A 27,406-nucleotide genomic window follows, 5' to 3' on the forward strand; every position below is an offset into this window, starting at 1 on the left:
AATTGTCACACATTCATGGGATTTGCATGTTACTTTCTAGTTATTTTTTCTCTTTTTGTTCCCAAAAGGGTTATCAAGCTTGGAAAAAATATTATGAATAATTGTTACACCTTAGATTGCAATATACTAGACCAAACTAATCATAGATATTTATAGCCTACATAAACTCTTTTTGCCCATGCATGGCAAGCATTTTTAATAAAGATAGTTCATCTGGAAAGCAAATTAAATTAAAGAATTCAAAATGAATGTGATGAATATTCACAATAATGTGGTGTTTCGATTGAACTAAAGAGAAGGAAGTACAGCTCCAGCAAACTCAGACAAGCTAAAATTCAGAACTTCTCTCTATATGATACATGAGACTTTCATCCTACCTGTCATGCTCATTCTGTTTATACATTGTGCTGTGGTTCATCTTTTATTAATCCCTCAAAAATCCAATAAGGCCTGACCAGGCGGTGGCACAGTGGATAGAGCGTCAGACTGGGATGCAGAGGACCCAGGTTCGAGACCCCAAGGTCGCCAGCTTGAGCACGGGCTTATCTGGTTTGAGCAAAAAGCCCACCAGCTTGAACCCAAGGTACCTGGCTCTAGCAAGGGGTTACTCGGTCTGCTGAAGGCCTGTGGCCAAGGCATATATGAGAAAGCAATCAATGAACAACTAAGGTGTTGCAACGCACAATGAAAAACTAATTATTGATGCTTCTCATCTCTCTCTGTTCCTGTCTGTCTGTCCCTGTCTATCCCTCTCTCTGACTCACTCTCTGTCTCTGTAAAAACTAACTAAATAAATAAAATTTAAAAAAAGTCCAATAAGGGTGCAGCAGAAGTAGGTTTGCAGCTATTTGTATTGAAAATAATATAATATTAATAAATAATACAAGAATAAACTTTGTTTCACATCCTCACAACTTTAAACTTGCTTTTGATTCATGCTGTACATTTCTATTGTGTATTATATTGATATAATAAAAGATTATCCTCCAGTTGCTATATAAAAATTAAAAGACTATATAATATATTCAGATAGAATTTTCAAGGTAGATTTTTTTCTTAATATGAAAGCAAAAGTAATTTAAACAAAATGTGAAGTAAAGCTAAGGGCAGAATGGTAAATTCTTGTATTTTTTTTTCATTCTTGAGGAATAATAGCACTGTTGTAATAATAATCTGTGGAAAAGAAAAAGATCGGACATTTAATTGAAGTTCATTTTCTATTACCGTGCAAACTAAAGAAAAACCTAACAGCAAATAACAATGGTAGGTAAACTCTTTTGTTTCATGAACAAGTTATACAGGTCCACAATCTCTTATCTGCAATCTTAAAGTCCAAATAGCCCTAAATATCAAAAATGTTTTTATGAATCATTTGGTATCAAAACCTTCCTTGATCTGCCCTGATAGTGTTATCAATGAGTTTGTGCTCTTGTCTCCTGAGAGAAAAGAATTTAGACCAGGGACTCTGAAAAAAGCAAAGGCAAATTTCTTGAGGCTCTACATTGGGAGAGAACACTAAGAGAGGGTCCCAGGTTCTGCTGCCCCAGACATGGGCTGAGGGGTTTTTATGGCTGAAGGACACAGAAATTACCAGGGTTAACCAGTCAGGGAGGTGAATTGGCAGGCTTCTCCTTTTTTGGAGCACTTGTATCCAGGTATATGTCCGTGAAGCAGTGTTCTGGGATAGTGCAGGACTTATTAAGTCTATGCAAAGGGACTTCCTTTGCTCCTAGAGATGAATTTATGGTTCAGCTGCAGTTCCCTGCTTTATCACTTATCTGAAAAAAACAAACTTAGCAGTTGTGCAAACAAAGATGTTAACAACTAAGCAGTTAGTTCCCTTACCCGGGGACAGGTCTGTTTCCCTACTCCTATCTCAATAGGAAGTGATACACAGTCTTTTTCTTTTTGTATGAATAGTTGTGCATTTTGTTAATGATATATTAATGGTTGTGTAATACTGTACATGATACGTTCTTTCTAAAATCAAAAACATAATCAAAGGACACTAAAAAGGAGTAGCCAGTTAAGTAAAAGAAGTTATGAAGCCAATGAAGAAATTCTTATGAGGTGGAGTGAAGTGAGGACTGAAATCTGGACGTTTGCTTTAGCAATGGGAAGGCCGTGGTGACTGAAAGAAGCAGTGCAGTGGAGTGTGTCAAGAGAGAGGGAGAAGGCCAGCAGGAGGCAGCACATCTGTGTAACCATTTTTTCCCAAGGAGTTTTACTATAGATAGGACCACAGAAGTGTAAGTCAATAAGCTGTTATAGCATGCTGATAGCTTACTAGGACTTACTTAGTTGAGGGAAGATAATGATAACTGAAAGAGAATAGGTATATGCAGGAACAAATTTTTAAAAAGATGAAAAGAGATGGGTGGAATTCTTATACAGATAGGCACAAAAACAATTCATCTTTAGTGACAAAAGAAGGCAGAGTGGCCTGGCTCGGTAGCTCAGTTGGAGTGTTGTGCTGATAGCCAAGGTTGCAGGTTCAATCCCTGGTCAGGGCACATATAAGAATCAACCGATGGATGAATAAATAAGTGGAACAGCAAGTTAATGTTTCTCTCTCTTCCTCTCTCTCTTTCTAAAATTAATTTTTTTAAAAAAAGGAGACAAAGTAAGGGGAAAACTGAGAGTAAATAAGTTGGTGGGTGTGTTGCCAGAATGAAGAAATTTTTTTCATTTCTTGCATTTTCTCAGTGAAATAAGAAGCAAGATTATTAGCTGAGAATGAAGAAGTATAAAAGGTTGGGAAAAAGGGAATATGTAAATAAGTACTAACAGCATAATGGCAGAATAAATTTAATAGTGAAGTATAGAATCACCAGGCACAGAACAGGGACCATATGAATTATAAATCTGAATGTGTTTGTGGAATGAATACATTTTTGCCTCTGCTCACCCTGTAATATGATCCTCCCTAATGAGGGTGCAGTTTAAGATCTCCTAGAGGAAATTTCATCTTGGGTGTTAAGCTTCCATAAGGATACATTGCAGACACAGGTTTGAATTTTGAATTGTCTATTTTGTATAACATTGGGAATAGTGATTTTTTTAAATCACAAAATGAACCATTTTGATAGATGATGATGATTGAGACCCTTTTTACTACAACATCCTCTCTGGCAACAGAGGTGAGATCCCAGGAAAATGCAAGCATGTAATAGGGGTTATAGTATAAATACATTTTCAAGTAGGAGGCAAGTTTATACAACCTTCATCCTGAAACCCAATCATATCCTGTATTTAAAAGCACTGCTTTGAGGTCATATTGAAGAGATTTATGTCATTTAGTCTGCTTCCTGAGGTTCTCACGATGAGGGGTTTTCATTACTTCTTGAAGTAAATAAATTATTGGGCACTAAACAGAAACACGCTGTCCTCTTGACAGGCAGAAGGTGACATATAAGCCATACTGAGATCTCTCATTTCCCCAGATATATCTGTAACAAGACATTTGATCCCAGGTCATTATTCCAAGTGTGAGTAAAACCTAAAGATGAGAGATGGTATAAAAATTCAAGTGACTGAAAGAAAATCAGTATGATGATGCTGGCAAGGTCAAGGTGGTATAGACCTGGTTTTAAGAATGTTTGTGTTTTAGAAATAACTCTGGCTGCCTGACCTGTGGTGGCGCAGTGGATAAAGCGTCGACCTGGAAATGCTGAGGTCGCCGGTTCGAAACCCTGGGCTTGCCTGGTCAAGGCACATATGGGAGTTGATGCTTCCAGCTCCTCCCCCACTTCTCTCTCTCTGTCTCTTCTTCTCTCTCTCTCTCTCTGTCTCTGTCTCTGTCTCTCCCTCTCCTCTCTAAAAAAAAATGAATAAAAAATAAATAAATAAAATAAAATTTGTTTAAAAAAAAAAAAAAAAAAAAAGAAATAACTCTGGCTTCAGAACAGAGAATGCATTTGAAGGTGACAAGCCTGCAGAAAGGGAAACCAGTGAGAGGCCACTGTACAAACCGAGCCTGTAAGAAACGGTGGTCACAATCAGGGAAATGACAACATGGATGGAGGGAAGTAGATGGACTTGGGAGAGCTTTACAAGGGAGAATCAACAGAATTGATTTCTGAATAGAATTTGGGAGAGCAGGATTGGGGATTGTCAAGGATGCATTACAAGCTACTGGCTTCATTAATGGGACTGTCACAGAAGAAGGGCTCATGCTCAGGACTAAAAGGGGGTGGGGTACTTTGTGTATCAGGGAAAGCTTTTCAGAGAGGGTATCATTCAAGGTCAAAACTGAGAGTGATATATGTGCGCATCCGTGTGTGAGTATGTATGTCATTTATGTGTGTCTAAGCATGACTCAGGGGTGGGTGAGGTAAGAGGGAAAACTGTCCTAGCCAGTGTAGATGAGGTGGAGTAATTTGTAGCAGATGAGGTCTAAGTTACTGTCTCAATGTATACAACCCAACTGTCACCAGTTCAGCTTTTCAGATTTTTTGTGTCATACTAGGGGAGTTCTTGTTTTGTTTTTAATCTGATCTGGCACAGATGACATGTCATTTCCCTTTGGAAGATGATCTTTATCATTTATTAAACTTTGCTTTTCTAGCTGCATCATATAAACTAGCAAAACACTCACCCAACAAAAATTGTTGCATCTTACCAATGAAAATCCATATGTATTTTCAAAACAAACCTGACATACAACCTGAGTCAACTTACATAAGAAAAACACTTAGAATGCTATTTATTATATGATGTAAAAAACTCATTCATATTTATTACTAAGCAAAAGTGTGAATAACACTGGCTAACACTACTAATTATTAAAAGCAGAAAGTTGAAAGAAATTTTATATTCTCATTTAGATGAGGAAAACTATACAATAGGAAGATTGTAATACATTATTAACTACTGCTACCCCAAACCCATATTTATGAACATCATTATTATTAGAGATCTAAAATAATATATTCAGCTCATTTAGCTTTATCAGTTATTTGGTTATATATAAAACCAAACATTTAGAGAGTCATATTTTAAATTTTAAATAGTGATATTTTAAATTTAAAATAAAAGTGTCATGATTTTCAGAAAAGAAAAGAAATGCCTGGAGGTCGGGTATGAGGTCTGGGACCTAAGTTGTGGAGAGTAGGGTGTTTAGATTTGCTTTATTAGGTAAAGACAGGAAAATTAGTATGTGCCTTTCTGTGTATATATGTGTGCATGCATACACACATTTGCATATGGTATATATGGAGTATATGTAATAAATAAATCTGTTTTATATAAAATGTTCATTTATGGGAGTAACACACTTCTGTCCATTGATGGATGAATGAGTACACACACACACACACACACACACATACTGGAATACTATACAGCCATTAAGAAGGAGGAATCTTGCCATTTGCAACAACATGGATGAACCTTAAGGACATTATGCTAAGTGAAATAACTAAGACAGAGAAAGCCAAATCCTGTATGATTTCTCTTATATGTGGGAAAAAAAACTTCAAAGAAAAAGATCAGATTTGTGTTTACTAGAGGCAGGAGCTGAGGGTGGGTAGTGGAGGAGTTGGATGAAGGTGGGTAAAAGGTACAAAGTTCCATTATAAGACGAATAAGTACGAGGGATGTACTGTGCAGCATGATGGCTACAGTTAACACTGCTGTATACTGTATATGGAAGTTGTTGAGAGAATAGATCTTAAGAGGTTTTGTCATTGGAAAAATATTTTTCTCTTTTAGATATTGATATCAGATAACACTGGGGAACAATTTTTTTTATTTTCCGTTGCATGAGGTTTTAGAACTGTTTCTATATATTTCTGCATCGCTGATTCCAAATCTGAAATCCGTTTCTTGGAGCATGCTCTAGTTTTTATGCGATTTTTATTTATTTTTTGTTACAGTTAATGGCATGCATTGGTTTTTAAATTGGAGTTGAAGGGCAACGACTCTTGGATTGAACATAACCACAAGGCAATTAATGTTTTACAAACATCACTTTTACATAATTGTAGTTGTTTTTAAATGTAAAAATTATCTGATAAAAACACCCTCTTATTTTGTTTTAAGATTGAATCATGGCTTCTTCGAGTAGGCATAAATGTAAGAATAGTCCTGACACCTTTTGTTCTATATGTGGCTGTTACACACTTCAACGTCAAAGGTACAATATTTCATCATTTGTGACATGGGCATATATTGCCTATTTTCAATTTCCCCTTGACGATCAAGACAAGAATTGGGCTTCTCATATTGTGTGTCATAATTGTGAGAGAACGCTTCGTGACTAGACAGAAGGAAAATGCAAAGGAATGCCTTTTGGTATTCCCACGGTTTGGCGTGAACCCAAAGACCACAGCAGTGACTGTTATTTCTGTCTGATCCATACAAAGGGCCTCGGCAAGAAAAAATGGCATATGATTGGATATCCTAATATTCCTTCAGCAATACGACCTATCCCACACTCTGAGACACTCCTGGTTCCAGTTTTCAATGGTTTTATTTCTTCTAAGGATGAAGAAAGTGAACATGGTGATCAAGTGTATTTTGATAAGATGCATGAGGAAATGGTTGTAGAATCTGAAGGGTCTTCTTCTGATGCCAAGCAGTCATTAACCCCTCAGCAGTTTAGCCAACCCGAATTGAATGACTTAGTAAGATATTTGGGCCTATCAAAGAAAGCAGCTGAGTTATTAGGCTCCAGGTTTCAAGAAAAGAATGTACTTCACCAGTTAGCTAAAGTATCCCATTTCAGGAAGTGTGAACAAATTTTTTGTGGACTTTTTTTTCTAAAGACAAACACTTTGTTTACTGTCATGATATCAGTAGTCTTCTCAGCCAGCTAGTTGTTACCACTTACAGTCCAACAGAATGGTAGCTATTTCTTGACAGCTCTAAACAGAGTCTGAAATATGTTCTTTTACACAACGATAATGTTTATGCAGTGGTTCCAATTGGTTATTGAACTCATCTGAGAGAAGATTATAATGACATAAAAATTGTCCTCGACTTTCTGAAGTATGAGGAGCATAACTGGGTCATTTGTGTGGATCTTAAAATGGTAAATTTCCTGCTAGGACAACAGAGAGTTTTCACAAAGTATCCTTCCTTTCTGTGTTTGTGGGACAACCAAGCTCGGGAGAAACACTGGACACAGAAAGAGTGGCCGAAACGTGAAGCTCTGGATGCAAAATATTGTGAATGAACCTGTAGTTAATCGAGACAGGATCATTTCTCCCCAATTTCATCAAACTTGGCTTAATGAAACAGTTTGTTCAGGCTTTGAATAGGGAAAGAGAATGTTTTCAACATATTATTTCTGCTTTTCCTGCCTTGTCTTTCGAGAAGATGATAAAAGCAGGTGTATTCAATGGACTTCAAATTTGAATCCTCATATGTGATGAAGAATTTTCCAGAAAGATGAATAAGGAGGAGAAAGCAGCATGGCAGTCTTTTGTGGCAGTTACAAAGAACTTCCTTGGCAACAAAAAAGCAGAAAACTATGAACTTCTGGTTCAAAGGATGCTGTTGGCTTTCTGCGACATTGGATGTAACATGAGCGTTAAGATTCACTAACTGAATAGTCACCTTGATAAGTTTCCCATAAATCTTGGAGCTGTTAGTGATGATCAGACTACTGCTGGAGCATCAAACGAGATTGTCCTCAACAAGTACACAAACTCAAGAGCTACAAATGCAAATTTTTGCCTGAATAAAATTTAAATAAGTTTTGCACAAATTTTATTATTAAAATAAGTGTTTTAATATATTCTATTTCAAAATTGTAGACAAAATCTGATGCAATCATATCTTTTAGTATATTAGTGTATTAACTGCATTATATAAATTATTATATTTTCACAAGGATGATGCCCAAGAAGATATTCTACTTTGTTATGTTAAACTAAATGTTGAAAATATTTCAATAAGAAGAAAACCTAAAATCTTGAATTGCTAAAAAACTGTAGCTTACAGAGAAAAACTAATGTCAAATTTGAGATCAGCACATTCGAATTAGGTAAGAACAAGTGTTTTGTGGATGCAACAAAAATTTTGTTCCTCAGTGTAATTAATGTTAACTAAACTTATTGTGCCAATCATTTTATGATATATATGTAAGTCAAATCATTATACTGTAAATCTTAAACTTACACAGTGCTGTATGTCAATTATATCTCAATAAAACTGAAAAAAGTGACATATTTCTTGAATATTGTATGGAAAATGAATTAATGTGGTATTTCCTTAAATATTTGAAAATTCACAGTAAGATGATCAAGAGTATCAAGGCTGGCGGTGTTATTTAATGGTTTTTGGAAGTGGTTTTAAATATCAGGAGTCTTACATTCAGAAGTTTAATTTTCTGGGACACAAACATCTCAGCTTCTTTTCTTGGACTTGTTTCTTTTAGACAAGGATTGTTCTGACCGCAGCTATTTTATTTTGAATTTTACATGCCAGTATTCCCTGTTCTCAGATACAGAGTTTCAATTTAAGTGAAACTTTTACAGCATACATTAAACACAGGAAAGATTATAAGGAAAAGCTTAAAGATTGATTTTTCCCTTTTTGTCTGATTAAAAATATCTGGACATCTCCTGCCATGGCTTTGGGGAAACCCCCAAAAAGAGGTACTTGGTGTGGTGACAGGTTATAGGGAAACTTACTGTTTTCCAGCACGAGGTTGAGGACTTTATAGTTTTCAAACATCGTCCCACCTGGCAAAATGTGTGGTCACACTTGTATCCATTTCAGCTTTTCTCTTCTCTCTCCCATGGTGATCTATCTTGCAATTTCTCCCATTTCACTACACTAAAAGATTAGGAAAAAATCTGCTTGCTGCCCATGTGTGCTCCACTTTCTACATTTTCTCACTTTTGCCCTGAAATAAATATTCCCATGAAAAAAGAACCGAAAGTTAGTAGGCTTGCCACACACTGGAATTCGTGCCCCGATTTCCCAGAGACCAAAGTTGCCAATTTTAGAGAAGTGCCTTCAGAGCCCAGAAATACAGACTACGATAAATTTTATTGCTACCATCTATCTCCATTTCTCACGTTGGCCTACAACTCTTTTGATTTTATCATAGGTTTTTCTCTTCTCAGATCATAGATGTGATAATGCTCCCTGTGAAAGTTCAAGCAATACAGAAATCTATGAAAAGGAAATTTAAAAAGCCACTGAAGCATGAACACTCCCTGCATTCAAGAGAAATGTCATTAGTGTCTAGACATATACACACACAGCTACACATAGAACATTTGGTTTTTAAAGAAAAGTTTGATCATACTGAACAGTGTCCTAGACAAGCCTCTGAATGAATAGACGGGAGCTTGGTCATTCACTCAGAAAAGGCTTATGGAGGGCCCGCTGTGTGCGAAGCACTGTTCTAGACATGGGAAATGCAGAGGTGGGGCCCAGAGCGTCTCTGGGTTGTGCAAATTCTGAAGGGGAGGGATGGTGAATAAGCATGCAGACCTTCTCAGTTAGGGCAATAGCCATGAGAAAAAGCATATGCTGTGCTGCACAACTGAAACTAACCTAAGAAAAAGTGATGAATGAGAAAAGAAAGATATATTGAAAAATTTTATGTGACGCCAGTGTTGTATAATAAAGCATTTGGCTGAAATTAAAAAAAACAACAAAACAATAATGGGAGACTGGATGCCAAGGGCAAGGGAGGTGTCTCAGAGGAAGTGGCACTTGAGCTGAAGCCCTGAGTCATGAGAAGGAGGCAGCCATGCCAGAAACCGTGGGAAGAGGAGTTCAAGCAGTAAGAGGAATAAATTCAATGAGGAGACAGAAAAGCTGGGCGTGTCCCAGAAAGTCAGTATTCCTGAAGCTTAATGAGCATGGGAGAATGGGAGGAGATGAGGTTGGAGGCAGGCAGGAGCCAGATCATGTCAGGTCTCTTCAGCTGTGTCGGGAGTTTTATTGCAGAGGTAGAATTACAACTCTCTGAGAAAAAGAAAAAAGATAGTTTAAAAAGTGGTGTTGGGACAATTGACCTTTCATGACCTTCTGTGCCACATCATATACAAACAGGAAATTCCCAATGACTGGCAAACCCCATAAACAGAATAAAAAGATACGTAAAAATTGAGAGAAGATATTTGCAACAGGTATGTGGGAAAAATAATCAATACAATGTGTTGAATTCTTACTAATTGGTAAAGCTAATAATAACCAAACAAGAAAATGAACAAAGGGTATGAACTAACAATTCACAGAAGAAAAATAATGTATGGTCCATAAACATGAAAAGGCAATCAACTTTACTAATAATCAAGGAAATGCAATAAAAACACACCAAATTGAGGTATCATTTCATAGTCATCTGGACTGGCAAAAATTTAAGTCCTACAGTAATGGGATAATGGCCTACTACTGTATGTAGAGATTGTAGCTCCTTTGGAGATCAGTTGGTATAGATGATAAAATTAGTATGATAGTTCTACACGACCCAGCAATGTCATTTTTAGTCTGAGGCCAGAAAGAAACTCTTGTGCTAATGCAGATGGAGATGGATATAAGGATGCTTAGGATGCATGTTTGTTTTAGCGGAAAAACTGAAAAAACCTAAATGTTCACATGTAAATGAGTGAATAAGTAAAATGTAAATGGCTATTCAATGAGATACAACTATACCAGAGTTAAAAAGATTGAGCTACATTGATCTATCTATCTATCTATCTATCTATCATCTATCATCTATCTATCTATCTATCGAAACATGGATCTCTTTCAGGAAGCATGATATTAAATGTCAAACACAGGTACAGACTGCTACAGAGAGATACCATAACACCATTTTTAAGTTTAAAAAAACACACAAAAGAATACGCAATAATAGCCAATTGTTGGCAGACTACAACTAAATCTGACGCAACACCTGTTTTGGCATGGCTTATGAGCAAAGAGTGGTTTTTACATTTTTAAATGGTTGGTAAGCATTTTTTAATGAGTAATATTTAATGACACATGAAAATTGTATGAAACTCAAATTTCTGTGTTTGTAAATAAAAGTTGGAATATAGCCAAGCCTATTACTCTACATTTTATTTATGCACTCCTTTTGTTAAAAGGGCATAAATGAGGAGAACTGACAAAGACCACAGAGACTGCAAAGCCTAAGACATTTATTACCATCCCTTGCAGAAGAACTTCTTTATTGTTCACGGACATTATTTTTTAAATGGCCAGAAGTACACACATCTATCTAATTCATAATGGTGGCTATGAGAGGAGGAGATGAGGGAACTGAAACTGAGGGTCTATAAGGTTTGTAAATGTGAAGAAACTTAAAAATTGTAAATTCTACCTGGTGGGAAAATAAATGTTTGTTTTATTTAGTCCTTGTACTCTTCCATACTTTTTTAAAGCCTTGGAAAAGGTAAAAAGAAGAATATATTTTGTAAACATTATTTTGTATCAGTGTATACAAAATACCATATATGTCCCAACATTTGTATAGTAGTAGTCTATTTTATAGATGGCAAAATTTCTCTTGGAATTTCCTATTGATGAACACTTACATTGGTCCAGTTTTTGCTATCACAAATAATACCAAGAATATCTTTGTACTGCACCTTAAGACGTTTGTGTGATTGTTGCCAGTGAACAAAATCTTAGAAGTTGAATTGCTTGGTCAAATAAAAAAAGGTAACATTAAAATTTTTCATATATGTTGCCAAATGACCCTTCCAAAATACTGTGTCAAGTTATTATCTTGAAAACAGAGTAAACAATATTATTTTTGCCAAACTGGTGACAAATGTCAATTATTGTTTTGTTATTTTTTAATTCCTTTAAAATTTTATTCTGAATATAAATTTAATGGGGTGACATTCATCAGTAACAGTACAGATTCCTGTTCCACCTATATGTGAAGTAATATAGTTCTTAGTTTTTTCTGATTTACTTATTTCACTTAGTATAATATTCTCAAGGTCCATCCATGTTGTCATAAATGGCAATATGTTATCATTTCTTATGGCTGAGTAGTATTCCATTGCATAAATGTACCACATCTTTATCCAATCCTCTATCGAGGGACACTTTGGTTGTTTCCATGTCTTGGTCACTGTGTATCATGCTACGATGAACATGGGAGTGCATGTGTCTTTGTGTACCAATGTTTTCGAGTTTTGGGGTAGATACCTAGTAAAGGATTTGCTAGGTTATATGGTAATTCTATTTTTTGAGGAACCACCATGTAGTCTTACATAATGACTGTACCAGTTTACATTCCTCCCAGCAGTGAATGAGGGTTCCTTTTTCTTCACAGCCTCTCCAACACTTATTACTTGTCTTGTTGGTAACAGCCAGTCTAAGAGGTATGAGGTGGTATCTCACTGTAGTTTTGATTTGCATTTCTCTAATGGCTAGCAAAGATAAGCATTTTTTCATATATCTGTTGGCCATCTGTATATTTTCGTGAGAGAAATATCTGTTCATGTCCTCTTCTTATTTATTTATTTATTTATATTTTTCCAAAGTTAGAAGCTGGGAGGTAATCACAGACTCCTACATGTGCCCGACTGAGATCCACCGGGCATGCCCACCAGGGGGCAATGGTCTGCCCATCTAGGGCATTGCTCTGCTGAAATCAGAGCCATTCTAGGGCCTGAGGCAGATGCCATGGAGCCAACTTCAGCACCCTGGCCAACTTTGCTCCAATGGAGCCTTGGCTGGCTGTGGAAGGGGAAGAGAGAGATAGTGAAGAAGGAGAGGGGGAAGGGTGGAGAAGAAGATGGGCTCTTCTCCTGTGTGCCCTGACCAGGAATTGAATTTGGGACTTCCACACGCCAAGCCAATGCTCTACCGCTGAGCCAACTGGCCAGGGCCTTCTTCTCATTTTTTAAATGGATTGTTTGCTTGTTTGTTAATGAGCTTTCTTAATTTTTTATGCATTTTGGATATTAACCCCTTATTAGAGCTGTTGTTTGTGAATATCATCTCCCATTTTGGTTGGCTGCCTTTTTTTTCAAAATTTTTATTTATTTATTCATATAAATAATGAGAGAGAGTGAGAGTGAGACAGAGAGAGAGAAAGAGAGAGAGAGAGAGAGAGTGACTGAGAGTGAAAAAGAAAGGAGGAAGAAGCAGGAAGCATCAACTCCCATATGTGCCTTGACCAGACAAGTACAGGGTTTCGAACTGGCAACCTCAGTGTTCCAGGTTGATGCATTATCCACTGCACCATCACAGGTCAGGCTGCCTTTTTGTTTTGATGTCAGTTTCTTTTGCTGTGCAGAAGCTTTTTAGTTTGATATAGTCTCGTTCATTTATTTTTGCCTTTACTTCCCTTGCCTTTGGGGTCAAATTCATAAAATGTTCTCTACGGTGAAGGTCCATAAGTTCAGTATCTATGTTTTCTTCTTTGTAATTTATTGTTTCAGATCTTATATTTAGATATTTGATCCATTTTGAATTAATTTTTATGCAGGGAGACAAACTGTAGTCAAGTTTCATTCTTTTGCATGTAGCTTTTCAATTTTCTCAGCATCATTTATTGAAAAGGCTTTATTTCCTCCACTGTTTTTTACTCCTTTGTTAAAGATTATTTGTCCATCTATATGTTGTTTTATTTCTGGGCTCTTGATTCTGTTTCATTGGTCTTTATGTCTGTTTTTCTGCCGATACCATGCTGTTTCAATTATTGGGGCTGTATAGTATAATTTGGAGTCAGGTAGTATGATATCTCGGTTCCATTCATTTTTTTTTTTTTCCTTTTCAAAATTGCTTTGGTTATTCAGCATCTTTTATGGTTCCAGACAAATCTGGTGGCATTTTTTGGTTGTTGTATTTCTTTTAAAAATGACATTGGAATTTTATTGGGCACTGGAATTTTAAATGTGTATATTGCTTTGGGTAATATGGCCATTTTAACTATGCTGACTCTTCCAATCCATGGCTATGAAATATTTTTCCATTTTAATTGTGTCATTTTCAATTTTTTTTTACTAATGCTTTGTAGTTTTCAGTGTATAGGTCCTTCACATACTTTATTAAGTTTATTCCTAGGTATCTTATTTTTTGTTGCAATTGTAAAAGGAATTGTTTTTTTCAATTCATTTTCTGAAGTTTCACTGTAGATTTTTGTACATTGATTTTGTATTCTGAAACTTTACTATATTGGTTTCTTGTTTCTAATAGTTTTTTGGTGGAGTCTTTGGGGTTTTCTATAAACAGTATCATGTCACCTGCAAAAATGTGATATATTTACTTCTTCTTTCCCAATATGAATGCCTTTATTTCTTTCTCTTGCCTGATTGCTCTAAGACTTTCAGTACTGTTGAATAAGAGTGAAGAGAGTGAGCAGCCTTGACTTCATTATTTTGGAGGAAAAGATTTCAGTTTTTCACCATTTAGTGTAATATGGTTTGTCATATATGGCTTTTATTATGTTGAGGTACATTTCTTCTATACCCATTTTATTGAATGTTTTTAACATAAATGGATGTATCTTATTGAATACCTTTTCTTCATCTTTTGATAGTATCATATAATTTTTGTTCTTTGTCTTGTTGGTGTGGTATATTACGTTTACCGATTTGCTTATGCTGAACAATCCTTGTAGTTTTGTTCTTTGCATCCAGTAGAATAACCCCTAGAGTATCTCCTATAGTGTGGGTATTCTTGTGATAAACTTCTTCAGCTTCTGTATGCGTGGAAAAGTTTTTATTTCTCCTCCTTATCTGAAGGATAACTTTGATAGATAGAGTATTCTTGGCTGGTAATTCCTCTCTTTCAGTACTTTGAATGTTTGAGTCAACTTTCTTCTGGCTGGCTTATAGTGTTTCTGCTGAGAAGTCTGATGAAAATCTTATAGGTTTCTCTTTATAATATTAAGTTCTTCTTTTTCCTTAACTACCTTGAGGATTTTTTCTTTGTCATTGATTTTTGACATATTTATTACAATGTGCCTTGGAGAAAGCCTGTTTTGGTTGAAGTAACTAGGATTTCTGTTTACATTTTGTATTCAAGGATTTAACTCTTTCCATAGGCTTGAGAAGTTCTCATCAATTATTTGTTTGAATAGGCTCTCCATTCCCTTCTCCCTCTCTTCTTATTCTGAAATATCCATTATTCTTAGATTTCTCTTATATATGGAGTCAAACAATTGTAATAGAGCTCAGTTTTTGAAATTCTTGAATCTCTCTCTTCTTCCCTCTGCACCATCTTTAGTTGCCTGTGTTCAGTGTCAGTAGTTCTCTTCTCTATCTGACCTGTTCTACTAGCTAAACTTGCTAGCTCATTTTTAAGTTCATGTATTGAGTTCTTCATCTCTGTATTTTAAGTTTCAGTGTCCTTGGTGAGGTATTTGTTTTGTTTTCTGAGCTCATTACGTTGCCTATCAGTATTTTCTCATATCTCACTGAGTATTTTCAGAACTTCAATTTTGAATTTTTTATCATTTAACTCCATAGTGTCTATGTTATTAAGATTGTTTTCTGGAGATTTTTTTTTTTCTGTATTTTTCTGAAGCCGGAAATGGGGAGAGACAGTCAGACAGACTCCCACATGTGCCCGACCGGGGTCCACCCGGCATGCCCACCAGGGGGTGATGCTTTGCCCACCAGGGGGCGATGCTCTGCCCCTCCAGGGCGTCACTCTGTTGTGACCAGAGCCACTCCAGTGCCTGAGGCAGAGGCAGAGGAGCCATCCCCAGCACCCAGGCCATCTTTGCTCCAGTGGAGCCTCGGCTGCGGGAGGGGAAGAGAGAGACAGAGAGGAAGGAGAGGGGGAGGGGTGGAGAAGCAGATGGGCACTTCTCCTGTGTGCCCTGGCCAGGAATCGAACCCGGGACTTCTGCACGCCAGGCCAACGCTCTACCACTGAGCCAACCGGCCAGGGCCTTGGAGATTTTTATTTTATTTCTGAACTGTATCTCTTACTTGGGCAATCATGGTATTTCTTTTTATGCATTGAGGGTATTTGAGAGGGTTATTGTTAAAAAATCAAGCAATAAAGAACAAAAAAATAAAAATAAATAAAAATTATAATTAAAAATTAAAGAGAAAAATTACAGAAAATATATAACAAGAAAGAAAATAACTATAATAAAAAAACAAACAAAACTACAACAAAACAAACTAAAAAAATTAGAAGAAAAAAAATTCCAAGATGTTTTCCTATCCTTTTCTAGTAGGTGGTGCTATATTACAAGTTTTAGGTCTGTAGAATCCCAAGGTGAACTCTGCTGAGAGGCTGCTGTCACAAAGGTAGAGGCAGTGTTGCAGTTATGATGATGTGTGGGACTTCTGAGGGCTTTACAGCTTTAGCAATGGCAATCTCAGGCATCACGTGCTCCTTCCTATGTCCAAACAGAGCAGAACACCAGACACAGAGCACCTCTATTCTTCAGCTGTGGGGTATGTCTCCACCATTTTCAGTACTCACAAGGGGAGAAAGGCAGTATTTGGGAGGCTGGGGGCCACACTCTGTGTTTGTGTGTCTCCATCTAAGTTTGGGCTGTGGCAGATTATGGGAACACTGGCTGTGACCCCATGCTTTGCCAATATGGCTCAGTACCACACCACATTCCCCCCAATCTCTCTGCTTCTCCTGGCAGAAGAAGACCCAGTCACTTAAGGTCTCTCTTCTCTCCAGAGCCCCAGCAGATGAAGGCTGGACCAGTTCGGGACTCTCCTATCCTGAGCCAAAAGCAAATGCATCTTATCTTGTGCCTCCATTTTTTTACCCTTCCCACCTTTAGTCAATTGGGTGCATGGATCTTTTGGGCAAGCCTGTGAGCCCACTGGGGTTCCTTTGCTGAGTTATAGCTGTTACATATGTTGAAATTTCAAGAGGAGAGATCAAGGGTATCTCTCATGCTGCCATTACTCTAATGTCATTCCCTCCAATTATTGTTTGAATTCGAGGCTCATAATCTGTCCATGAGATTATAGGCTTTTAATTTCTGCTTCCTGGCAATGCCTGTTCAGGTTCATTGGTCCAGAAGACATTCGTTGCTAAGAAATAACCCACAATTTACACTTTTAATAAAGTTATACAGTTCCCCCTCATAACAGCAAAAATGTTGCCTCAAGAATCTCTTAAGGGAAAGTCATATCATTTTCTCTAGCAAAACAAAGCCAGATTTGGAACTGGCTTCTGTCTTTGCCTCCAGCAGTCTGCTTTTCTTAAGTTCTTTTGGGATCTTCTATAAGTATATTTGAATTTGAGGTGTTGGCCTTCTTTTCACTGCTTTTTCGTAGTTTCGAAATCTCAAAGTCATTGTAGCGCTTTCTTTCTAGGCTTAATCAAAGCCATATTGACTATCTTCCGAGGTGTCACTAATTTCATTGCTGAGTACCACAAATCATTGATAATAGACATTATACTTGTATGTCTGCAAGGTCCTTTCCAATCCTTTGACTTAAATTGAGTTCATAGGTTTCTAATTATATGACTTCTCAGTTTGTATAGCATTTTTATGTTCCTTTATCTCATGTGATCTTTATAACTCTGGTCACTTGTGAAAGAGGAAATGGGAAAGGTGTTTTGGCCTAATTTTATAGAAGAAATAAAAACTCCAAAAGATTAAATGAATTGCCCAAGATCACCCCATTAATGGAGACAGGATTCTTCAACTCTGAGTTTTATAATCTTTTATAAGGTTCTGAGAGCAAATAGCAATATTTATTTATTTGTTAATTTATTTATTTAGCATTTTTCTAAAGTGAGAAGTGGGGAGGCAGAGAGACAGGGCCCTGCATGTGCCCAATCGGGATCCACCTGGCTTGCACACGAGGTGGCGATGCTCTGCCCACCTGGGGCATTGCTCTGTTGCAGCCTAAGCCATTTTAGTACCTGAAGTGAAGGCCATGGATCTGTCCTCAGCGCCTGGGCCTTTTGCTCCAGTGGGGCCTCGGCTGCGGGAGGGGAAAAGAGAGACAGAGAGAAAAGGGAGGGGAAAGAGTAGAGAAGCAGATGGACGCTTTTCCTGTGTGCCCTGTCCAGGAATCAAACCCAGGACTTCTACATGCTGGGCTGACACTCAACCACTGAGCCAACCAGCCAGGGATAGCAATATTTATATTTTTAATTTTATGCTGTAATTTACAAGATCTTCTAATTCTTTGCCAATTGTGTATATTTTGGGTAAGAATTTCCAGAACTTGTTTGTTTTTGTTTTTTTAAAGACCAGAAACATCAAAGGCATACCAATTTTAAGAAGGAAATTTATGATTTTCTAACATGTCAAAATGTAAAATTTAGGTTAAGATCAAGTTTATATAATTTATTCTTTTTTCAAAGTCTGTAATTATATGTAAATTCAATACAATGTTAATTATGTGTATATTTTGGCCTCATTTGATAGAAGTTAAAAGTTCACTTTGTAGTGCATTTATTATAGAGTCAAGGGAAAAAGTAAAATGCATACTTCAGGTAACATATACCAATAAGGTACCCTAGTACAGATGTCTTTGGAACTTCATTAGCTGTTACTGATGAACCTTAAGTTAGAACCATGTAGTCGGAACCATGTGAGAAGTATGTTAACTGGGAATCAAGAGTGGGGAAAAAAAGTATCTGCTCTTTATTAAGACTTGAAGTGTGTTGTAATTGGGTTGAGTTTCTACCCAGACAGCCCTTTTAATGCTGACATGTGCATATATATCTATGTTGAGGTGTTATTTTCTGTGGCAGCATGGACACACGTTACTCAGTTAAAAACCAAGACTATGGCAGTCCTTCATGCTGCTTCCTCAGTTAGGGAGATTCCCATGTGTTTCACTATTGTACAAGAACTGAAATTCTTCAGAGCAGTTAAGTGTTTGGTCTCTTATCTGATATAAATTAATGTCAGAAGTAGAGATTTGAGACTGTTAGAGTACACATCAGATTTACAGTACAGTGAACAGGTAAGTTGTAAAAAAATGCTTCTTTTAAGTTAAGTGGTGAAATGTCATGTTCAAATACGTCTTGTCATTTGTTGGTATTGTTCTAAATGAAAAGTCAAGCTTAGACTTAGTCCAAGAGAAACGCCCCGGTTTATAAAAATTTGTTTTCAAGTATTTTTAATAGATGAAATGATCATTATATATATTTTTTAATTGGCTGCCATGTTTTACAAGTTATTAATAATTGATGTACTTCTTGTCAGATAACAGAAAGATCAGAGTTAATGGAACCAAGGAACCCATAGAGTTTAAATCAAATCAATGGTTTGGAGCAACAGTGAAATCTCACAGAGGGAAAGTGGTGGTGAGTATGAATTGTGGGCTTGTTTGGGTTGCTCTGAATAAAGTAAAGACACTGAAATGCTTTAAAACTCATGTTTACAAAAATCCTTTCATGTAAGAACATGTCAGACTTCCAAAGATAAGCTTATCAGCATTTTGAAACAAATTGAGTGCTTAAAATTAGACAATCTATTTTAGCATTTTAAAGCCATAGGAAACAAAGCTTGTTTTTCCAGATCAATGGATATTTTCAAGTATTTCTAAAACAACTAAAAGAGATAGAAAAATAAATGCGCTAGCTTAAAGAGGTACATTTAAAGGACTGATTAAAATATAAATTGACCAAATAGGACTACTACTATGAGGATTAATTAAAAGTTAATATACTGTGATGTCATTAATTATTTTTAGGACTAAAAGAAAGTTTTACCTAAAAATATAACTACTGTCTGACCAGTGGTGACACAGCGGATAGAGCATTGAAACCCCGAGGTCACCGGCTTGAGCACAGGGTCAGTGTGGGATCAGTAACATGACCCCATGGTTGCTGGTTTGAGCCCAAAGGTTGCTGACTTGAGGCCCAAGGTCGTTGGTTTGAGCAAGGGATTACTGGCTTGGCTGGAGTACCGCCTCCCCTTCCCCATCAAGACATGTATGAGAAGCAGTCAATGAACAACTGAGTGACACAACTACAATTTGATGCTTCTCATCTCTATCCCTTCCTCTCTCATTGTGTATATATATATATATATATATATATATATATATATATATATATATATTACTAATTACATGGGTCTCTGAATACATTAATATTTTTTAAAGTAAAAAAATCTCACTCCCAAATAGATATCTTTCAGCTTTAAAACAATATGACTTTATGATTCTATTCTCTTAGTATTTTGAGCAATGATACATTTCTAAGTTACTGAGAAATAAATGACTGTATTAAGCTAATCTGGAAAATTTTTGTTGGGGGAAATTTTTTTAATTGTCGACTTTAATTTCCTTACAACAATAAAGCAATAACTTTGGTTTTTAGCATTATTTTTAAAGCTGTCTGAATTGTGATTTAATAAGTATTTAAAGAAAAATGCCTTGTTTTATTTGGTGTGTGATTAACCGCCCCCAAAAGATTTTGACATAAAACAGGTAATATATGAAATATAGATAGTCCCCTCTAGTTACAAACACAGCCTTTACAATATGCTCTCTGTAGAATTCTTTTGCATTGATATAGTTTTCACATTCCAGAATTGGCCATTTTTTTTAATCCTTTAATAGTGTATGACCTATATAAATTACTATTGAAAAGCTAATTCTATCTAATAAACTTATGGGGATTAATAATTGGGTTTTTTTTAAAGTCTTAAAATTTATCTGTAATATAATTGTTGTGCATTTATTCGCCATTTGTAGAGACTTCAGAGTCATTGAAAATAAAATCATATACCATGTTCATAATAAAAATGGTTAATTATGGGGCATGCTTACATTTTCAAGGAACATGCATAGGAAATAAGATAATATGGAATATATTCAAGTTAATATTTTTTCTTTGAGTACTGAAACTGAGCAGAATCAAGAGTTAAATTCTACTCTATGTGTTAGAACTTCAAATTTCTGCAGACAGAAGTATCATTCTGAAGATTTAGGTATAATGTGTGCATGTATTTATTAAGTTTGGGTCAAAGCCTAAATACTTCAGTCACATCAGTCTGTTTCACATCAATGTGAAACTGAGCTTATATAAAAAGGTCAACATTTTAGAGCTGACAGAAGGCAAGCAAGTACTGGAAAGAATCTCCATGGCATTTCAGTGTCCTATGGTGACAGGGAAGGTGAGGCCAGCTAGCCTAAGACAGAGTCACAGGTGAATGCGTGCACTGCTCAAACCCCTCCCACTCTTCACCATTCTCACCTTACAGTAAATGTACTAAGCACATAACTTGTCAGCACTAAGAGGGCCCTAAGATAAGGGATCTTAGGTGAATCCTAGAATTTTTAGGTTTTGTCCACGACTTCATAGTACATACAGCAACAAGTCCAAAAACAGAAATTATAGAAGCACCTTACTCATTTGACAATATTAAGTTATTTTTACTTAAAGTAGTTATACCTTGGAATGAATACCAAGGACACATTTGAATCATGAAAGGAATTTAAAATCAGGACCTGCCTTCACTTTTCTGGCTTTGTTCTAAATATGATGTCATCAAATTAAGAGATAAACCAATGGTTCCACATGCTAGCAATCTGTAATTCTGTGTCCTTAGAAATGAGTGCTTGACTGATCAGGGAGAACACTTAGGAGTATTCAAGCTAGCAAAACACAAGTCAAAAAGGTGCCTATGTGCCTGACCAGGCGGTGGCGCAGTGGATAGAGCGTCAGACTGGGATGCAGACGACCCAGGTTCAAGACCCCGAGGTCATCAGCTTGAGCGCAGGCTCATCTGATGTGAGCAAAAACCCACCAGCTTGAACCCAAGGTCGCTGGCTCCAGCAAGTGGCTACTCAGTCTGCTGAAGGCCCACGGTCTAGGCACATATGAGAAAGTAATCAATGAACAACTAAGGTGTTGCAACGCGAAATGAAAAACTAATGATTGATGCTTCTCATCTCTCTCCGTTCCCGTCTGTCTGTCCCTGTCTATCCCTCTCTCTGACTCACTCTCTGTCTCTGTAAAAAAAAAAAAAAAAAAAAAAAAAAAAAAGGTGCCTATGTTTCCTTCACATTTATTTCCATGGCCTCTCTCATTTCTAGCAAAGGTAATGTTACTTAATTTACTTGAAGAGGATTTCATATGTCCTCTTTCCCATTTGATATCCTTTCAGATACTGTGCTCTTGTTATAATCTAAGCTTCTGAAGAAGCAACCAGAGCATTGCACACAAGAATCGTGTTTAATTTAATGTTGTTTAATTTTTGGTTCACCATGAGTAAAAACAAGTAAATAAAAAATAAAGCCAAGGACACTGTGGCAAGAGCTAAGTGTATCCAAAAAAAAGTCATTGTTTAAAAAGTCATAAGATGCACTTTCAGTGATAAATAGGGAAATCCACAAAACAGAGGTTTACAAACTCATCTTCATCTTTTAAATTGAGAGTATTTTTTAAAGACCAACAATGAGACAAAGAAAAGCACCAGTTCTCATTTTAAGGCATCACACTGATGCATTCACTGTTTAAATGACCATTTGCTTTTATGTAGATCCAATTCTTTAAAAAGTATGAGTTCATTTCTTTGAGGAAATATTTACTTTTTCCAGATTATTTTTATTTAATTTAAAATTCTCTGGGGAAAAAAATCTCATTCCTTTGTATATGTATAATTTGCTACAATTCTGTGGTGCGTTAATGTTAGCAAATTGGCTTTGGAAGTTTAATAAACTATGACTACCGAGGTACTTCCTGGAGGCCAATTAATTTGCCCAATAATTAACATAGACTTGTCACAAAGTTAGGTATATTAATCAGGTAAGATCAAATTGGAGTAGGAGGAGCCTACACCAAAAAAATAAATATTTATTGTCTTTGCTGTTTCACAGGCTTGTGCGCCCTTATATCACTGGAGGACTCTTAAATCCACACCAGAGAAGGACCCAGTTGGCACCTGCTATGTAGCAATTCAGAATTTCAGCGCGTATGCTGAGTACTCTCCCTGTCGGAACAGTAAGTTCTTTTCATTTCTTGAAACTGAAGTTCAGCTCAAGGGCTTTTCTGCTGTGGATGGTGCAGGTAATGTCAGAATGCACTGGCAAGGAAAGAGATTGGGGTGAAGATCACTGACGATCTTATAGGACACCTTGCTATGACACGAGGGACAAGACATGGAATTCTGATGATCCCCTTCCGTGTTTTAAAAATAAAATGACTGGGTTGTAGATATTTTGTAGCGAATTGATTGGTTTCTTATTTTAGGCCTTAAACTCTTAGTTGGTATTCAAAATCCATAAGGCAATCTAAGCAACACTGACTGCCCACTTTACTTGTTAATCACAAGAGTGGTGTTAACAACTAATAATAATATAAACGGAGCCACTTTAAAATGTAGCCAGAGCTACCATTCTGGAGGAACTGCCTCAAACCTTTGGAATTTTATAACAGGGCATAATATCCTTTGGACTGGGGCTAAAGCAACATTGTGTCCTAAAGAACTGTTTGCAAAGATAACAAGAAAGCAGATATCATGACTACCTGACTGATGGCTACTGGACTGAGAATTAAAAGCATTGTTGAGAATTAGCGTCACTGTATTAGCTTTTCTATGCTGATAACAATGCCTTCCTTCTATTTATGTAATCGTTCCCCTTCCCTGTCTTATAATATCCCTGCCTTTGTCTCCTAATTGGACCTCTATTTGCAGTTTTGCCTGAATCAGTCATTCCCAAAAAGTTATTGTGTTTTTATCTTAAATAAATGTTGTTGCCTCTTACTTTGAAAGACCTTGTATTTTTAGGTTAACATTCATGCTTGAACCTGGGGACACATTGCATGCAATCGGTCTGTCCAGCCTGTGCCCTTATTGGCTGTTGCTTTCTTCGGCAGCTGTGGACTCAGGTTATCTGCACGATATGATTTTCTCCTTTAGGTATTTAATCCTTGTTTTCAAAAAAACTTTCTACAATAGAGTCTTTGTCTCATGTGGCAGGCGACTTTGCGAGTACCATCTTTGGGCACTGCTGTTTAATCATTGCATCTTGGTGGCACACCTAAGGACATTGGGACATTATTAGTGATTGACTGATACATTCCATGTTCTTGTGCCCTCTTCCATTTTTTCATGTATTATGTAGGTCATTGGAATTTATTAGGAAGCAACCAAAGGATTTTTATTCTTTTTTTGGTAATTCGCAAGATCACATTGAGAAAAATGGCATTAGAAAGATCAAACCAGTGAATTATGTCAGGGTATTGATTTATTAAGACTTAATCCCACATTAGCCTGACCAAGCGGTGGCGCAGTGGATAGAGCGTCAGACTGGAAAGTGGAAGACCCAGGTTCGAAAACCTGAGGTCGCCAGCTTGAGCGTAAGTTCATCTAGTTTGAGCAAAACTCACCAGCTTTAGCCCAAGGTCTCTCACGTGAGCAAGGGGTTACTTGACCTGCTGTAGCCCCACGATCAAGGCACAGATGAAAAAGCAATCAATGAACAACTAAAGTGCCGCAACAAAAAATTGATGCTTCTCATCTCTCTCCCTTCCTATCTGTCTGTCCCTGTCTATCCCTTTCTCTGACTCTGTCTCTGTCAAAAAAACAAACAAAAAACCCCCACTCAATCCTACATTAGATTCCCAAAACTATACATAAAATTTGCCTATTTCAGTAACTATTTTTAAAATTCAAGATTACTTTGGATAAGAGAATGAGCAAGTATCAGAAATAAATCAATGAAGACAAAGAATGGATCAGTGATGATAGAGGGTTATAAAAAGACTGCTGAGATTTAGAGATCTAAATGTTTGGGAGTGGAACAGCTCATTTTAATGGTTTTCTGTGAGGATTTTGGCACAACGAAGATTGTGACTTCCTGTTATAATACTAAAATAAATTAGCCACTTCTTTACATGACGAAAAATGTCAACTGAATGAAAGTCAGTGAAAATAGGAGTTTACTTAAAATGGTTTGGTGTTTCTTGTAGATAATAAGAATCAATTGTGTAATCATTCACCACATTTATTGAACCCATTGAGCATTAATTATTTTATGTTTAGGGAATAAAGCACAGAACAAGAGAAAACAAATTCCTGCCTTATAAAAACTTATATTTTAGTAGGGGAGACAGACAAAAAATGTAAATAAATAATTTCATATTCCACAATTCCACTTCTGGTTATTTATCTAAAAGAAATAAAATTACTATCTTGAAAGGACACCTGTACCACCATGTTCACTGCAGCTTTATTTGCATTATTCAAGACATGGAAACAACCTCAGTGTTCATCAATAGATGAATAGATAAATAAAATGTGAAATATGTACACAATGGAATATTATTCAGCCATAAAAAGAAGGAAATCCTGCCACTTGCAACAACATGGATGGGCCTGGAAGCCATTATGTAACTGAAATAAGTTAGACAGAGAATGACAAATCCTTTATGATTTCATTTATACGTAGATTCTAAAACAATAAACTTATAAATACAGAAAAAAGACTGATGGTTGCCAGTGGTGCTGGCAGTAGAGGGAAAAAAATGGGTGAAGGTAGTGAAAAAGTACAAAAAGGAGAAGTTCCAGTTGTAAGATACATCCCAGGGATGTGATATACAACATGGTGACTATAGTTAATACTGTGTTGTATATTTAAAAGTTGCTAAGAGAGTAGATCTTGAAAGTTCTCATCAAAAGAAAAACTTCCACTACTTATGATGATGGATGTTAAGTAAACTTACTGTGCTGATAATTTCACAATATACACATATATCAAATTATGTTATACGCTTTGGACAAAGTCATTGTTATATGTCAACCATATCTCAATAAAAAAGTTAAAGAGTATATAAGTTCCTAAAACAATGTTAGGTAGTGAAAGGTGCTACAAAGAAAACTATAACAAGTCAAGAGAGAGGGGAATGACATGGTCTAGGTGGAAAGAGGAGCTTTTAGACAGGACAATGGGAAGGGCTTCAATTAGCAAATGATTGTTGGAATAGGGAGGTGGGGAGCTTTCCAAGCACAGACTAGAGCAAGGAGAGGCATATTTTGTGTCATGTTCCACTGAAGGCACTGTGCTCCTGCATTGAGTTAGAGGTTGTCATTATTATGCTAAAGAGAAAAGTCAGGTAGACAGATAAATCCCTAATTTATCCAGATAATGAATGGTAGAGCTGACATTCAGTACTGAACATATTTCATCAATTTTTATACCTATCCACATCATAGCTTTCATGATTTGCTAAAAATACTTCCTTATACCATTAAACTATTATAATTAAACTGTTGAGCTCATTCTCCATATGCTTCTTGCCTTGATGATATATTCTTCTAGCTGTCTAAGATAATTATTTATAAAACTGGTCACTGCTATTTGATCTGCCTTTGTATCTGCCTGCCTCTTTGATGGGAGAGCTCAAATTAAAATACAGCATGTGACATCTAGACTTGTAGGGAAAGAGTTTCAGTGAGTTTGAACTGTTTTCTAAAAATATAAATTATAGTAGGCTTGTGTCTTGAGTTACATGGACACATTATGATGCCAATTTATGTACTGTTTATTTTCCTAAATAGAAGAATAACTTGACAAAGTTAAAAGTGGAGTTTATGTTGAGTTGCAGAATAGCTAAATGAATTGCCAAGAATTCTTTCAACTCTAATAATACACATCCGTAGTTTTCACATTCCTCATGGTCTCTTTCTAACTATGAGTACTTCTTCTTCCTCCAATCACCCAAGGAGCTGACTTCCTGTCCTCCTCAGGAGTTCACAGTTCATTAACACAAAACCAGTTTGTGCAGACATATGGTCAGTCTCACAGAACAGGAACATCAGCAATATTATTTTCAAAAGAGAATTTAAAGAACGCTCTCATGTTCATTCCACACCATAACCCCCCTCAACTGATACTGTGAGCAATGTGGGTGCTAATGGGCTCATTCATATTAATGGCACACTGATAGCTCTTACAGTCAGTCAGAAATCAGGTGGGAATGGTTTACATACACCCTTTATTCCACTTTGGAATTCAGAAGGAGTAGTGAACAGCCAGCATGATGCCCTGTATTCCTGAGTTCATTGTGGAACATAATTGTACACTTTACAGATATTCTGAAGTTCCAGGAAAAAAAGATTGTTTCAGCTCTCATGAACTATAATTATAAGCAAAAAAATTACTTTGTAAAAGAAAGAACCCCACATTCTATTATAATCATCACTTAAAATAAACATTATACTTAGTGAAATAAGTAAATCAGGAAAAGCTAAGAACTATATGATTTCACACATAAGTGGGATATAAGACTGAGTGAGACTCATGGACGTAGATAAAAGTGAAGTGGTTATTGGAGAGAAGAAGTGAGGTGGAGGGACTAAGGAGGGACAGATACACAGTGATGGAAAGTGATTTGACTTTGGGTGATGGGCACATAACGCAACCAACAGTAAAAAAAAAATAAACTTTTGAAGTTGGTTATTTTCTCAATATAGAAATTACTATTTTAGTTTTCTGTTCTGAAGCATAGTCATTTATTCTCTTTTGAATAATTTACAGTGTTAAAACTAAAGTCAGTTAATTTTCAAAAG

General features: G+C 36.4%; 1 protein-coding gene across 1 annotated transcript in view; it reads left to right on the plus strand.

Annotated features, from left to right (window-relative positions):
* Nucleotides 1–27,406, plus strand: part of ITGA8 (integrin subunit alpha 8) — a 287,595-nt gene that overhangs the window by 66,392 nt on the left and 193,797 nt on the right. Inside the window, exons 3-4 of the mRNA XM_066280756.1 lie at nt 19,088–19,188; nt 22,713–22,836. Of these exons, the coding sequence (XP_066136853.1) occupies nt 19,088–19,188; nt 22,713–22,836 (225 nt within the window). The remainder of the gene's footprint in view (nt 1–19,087; nt 19,189–22,712; nt 22,837–27,406) is intronic.

The sequence above is a fragment of the Saccopteryx bilineata genome, chromosome 5, assembly GCF_036850765.1.
Source record: "Saccopteryx bilineata isolate mSacBil1 chromosome 5, mSacBil1_pri_phased_curated, whole genome shotgun sequence".
Taxonomy (NCBI): domain Eukaryota; kingdom Metazoa; phylum Chordata; class Mammalia; order Chiroptera; family Emballonuridae; genus Saccopteryx; species Saccopteryx bilineata.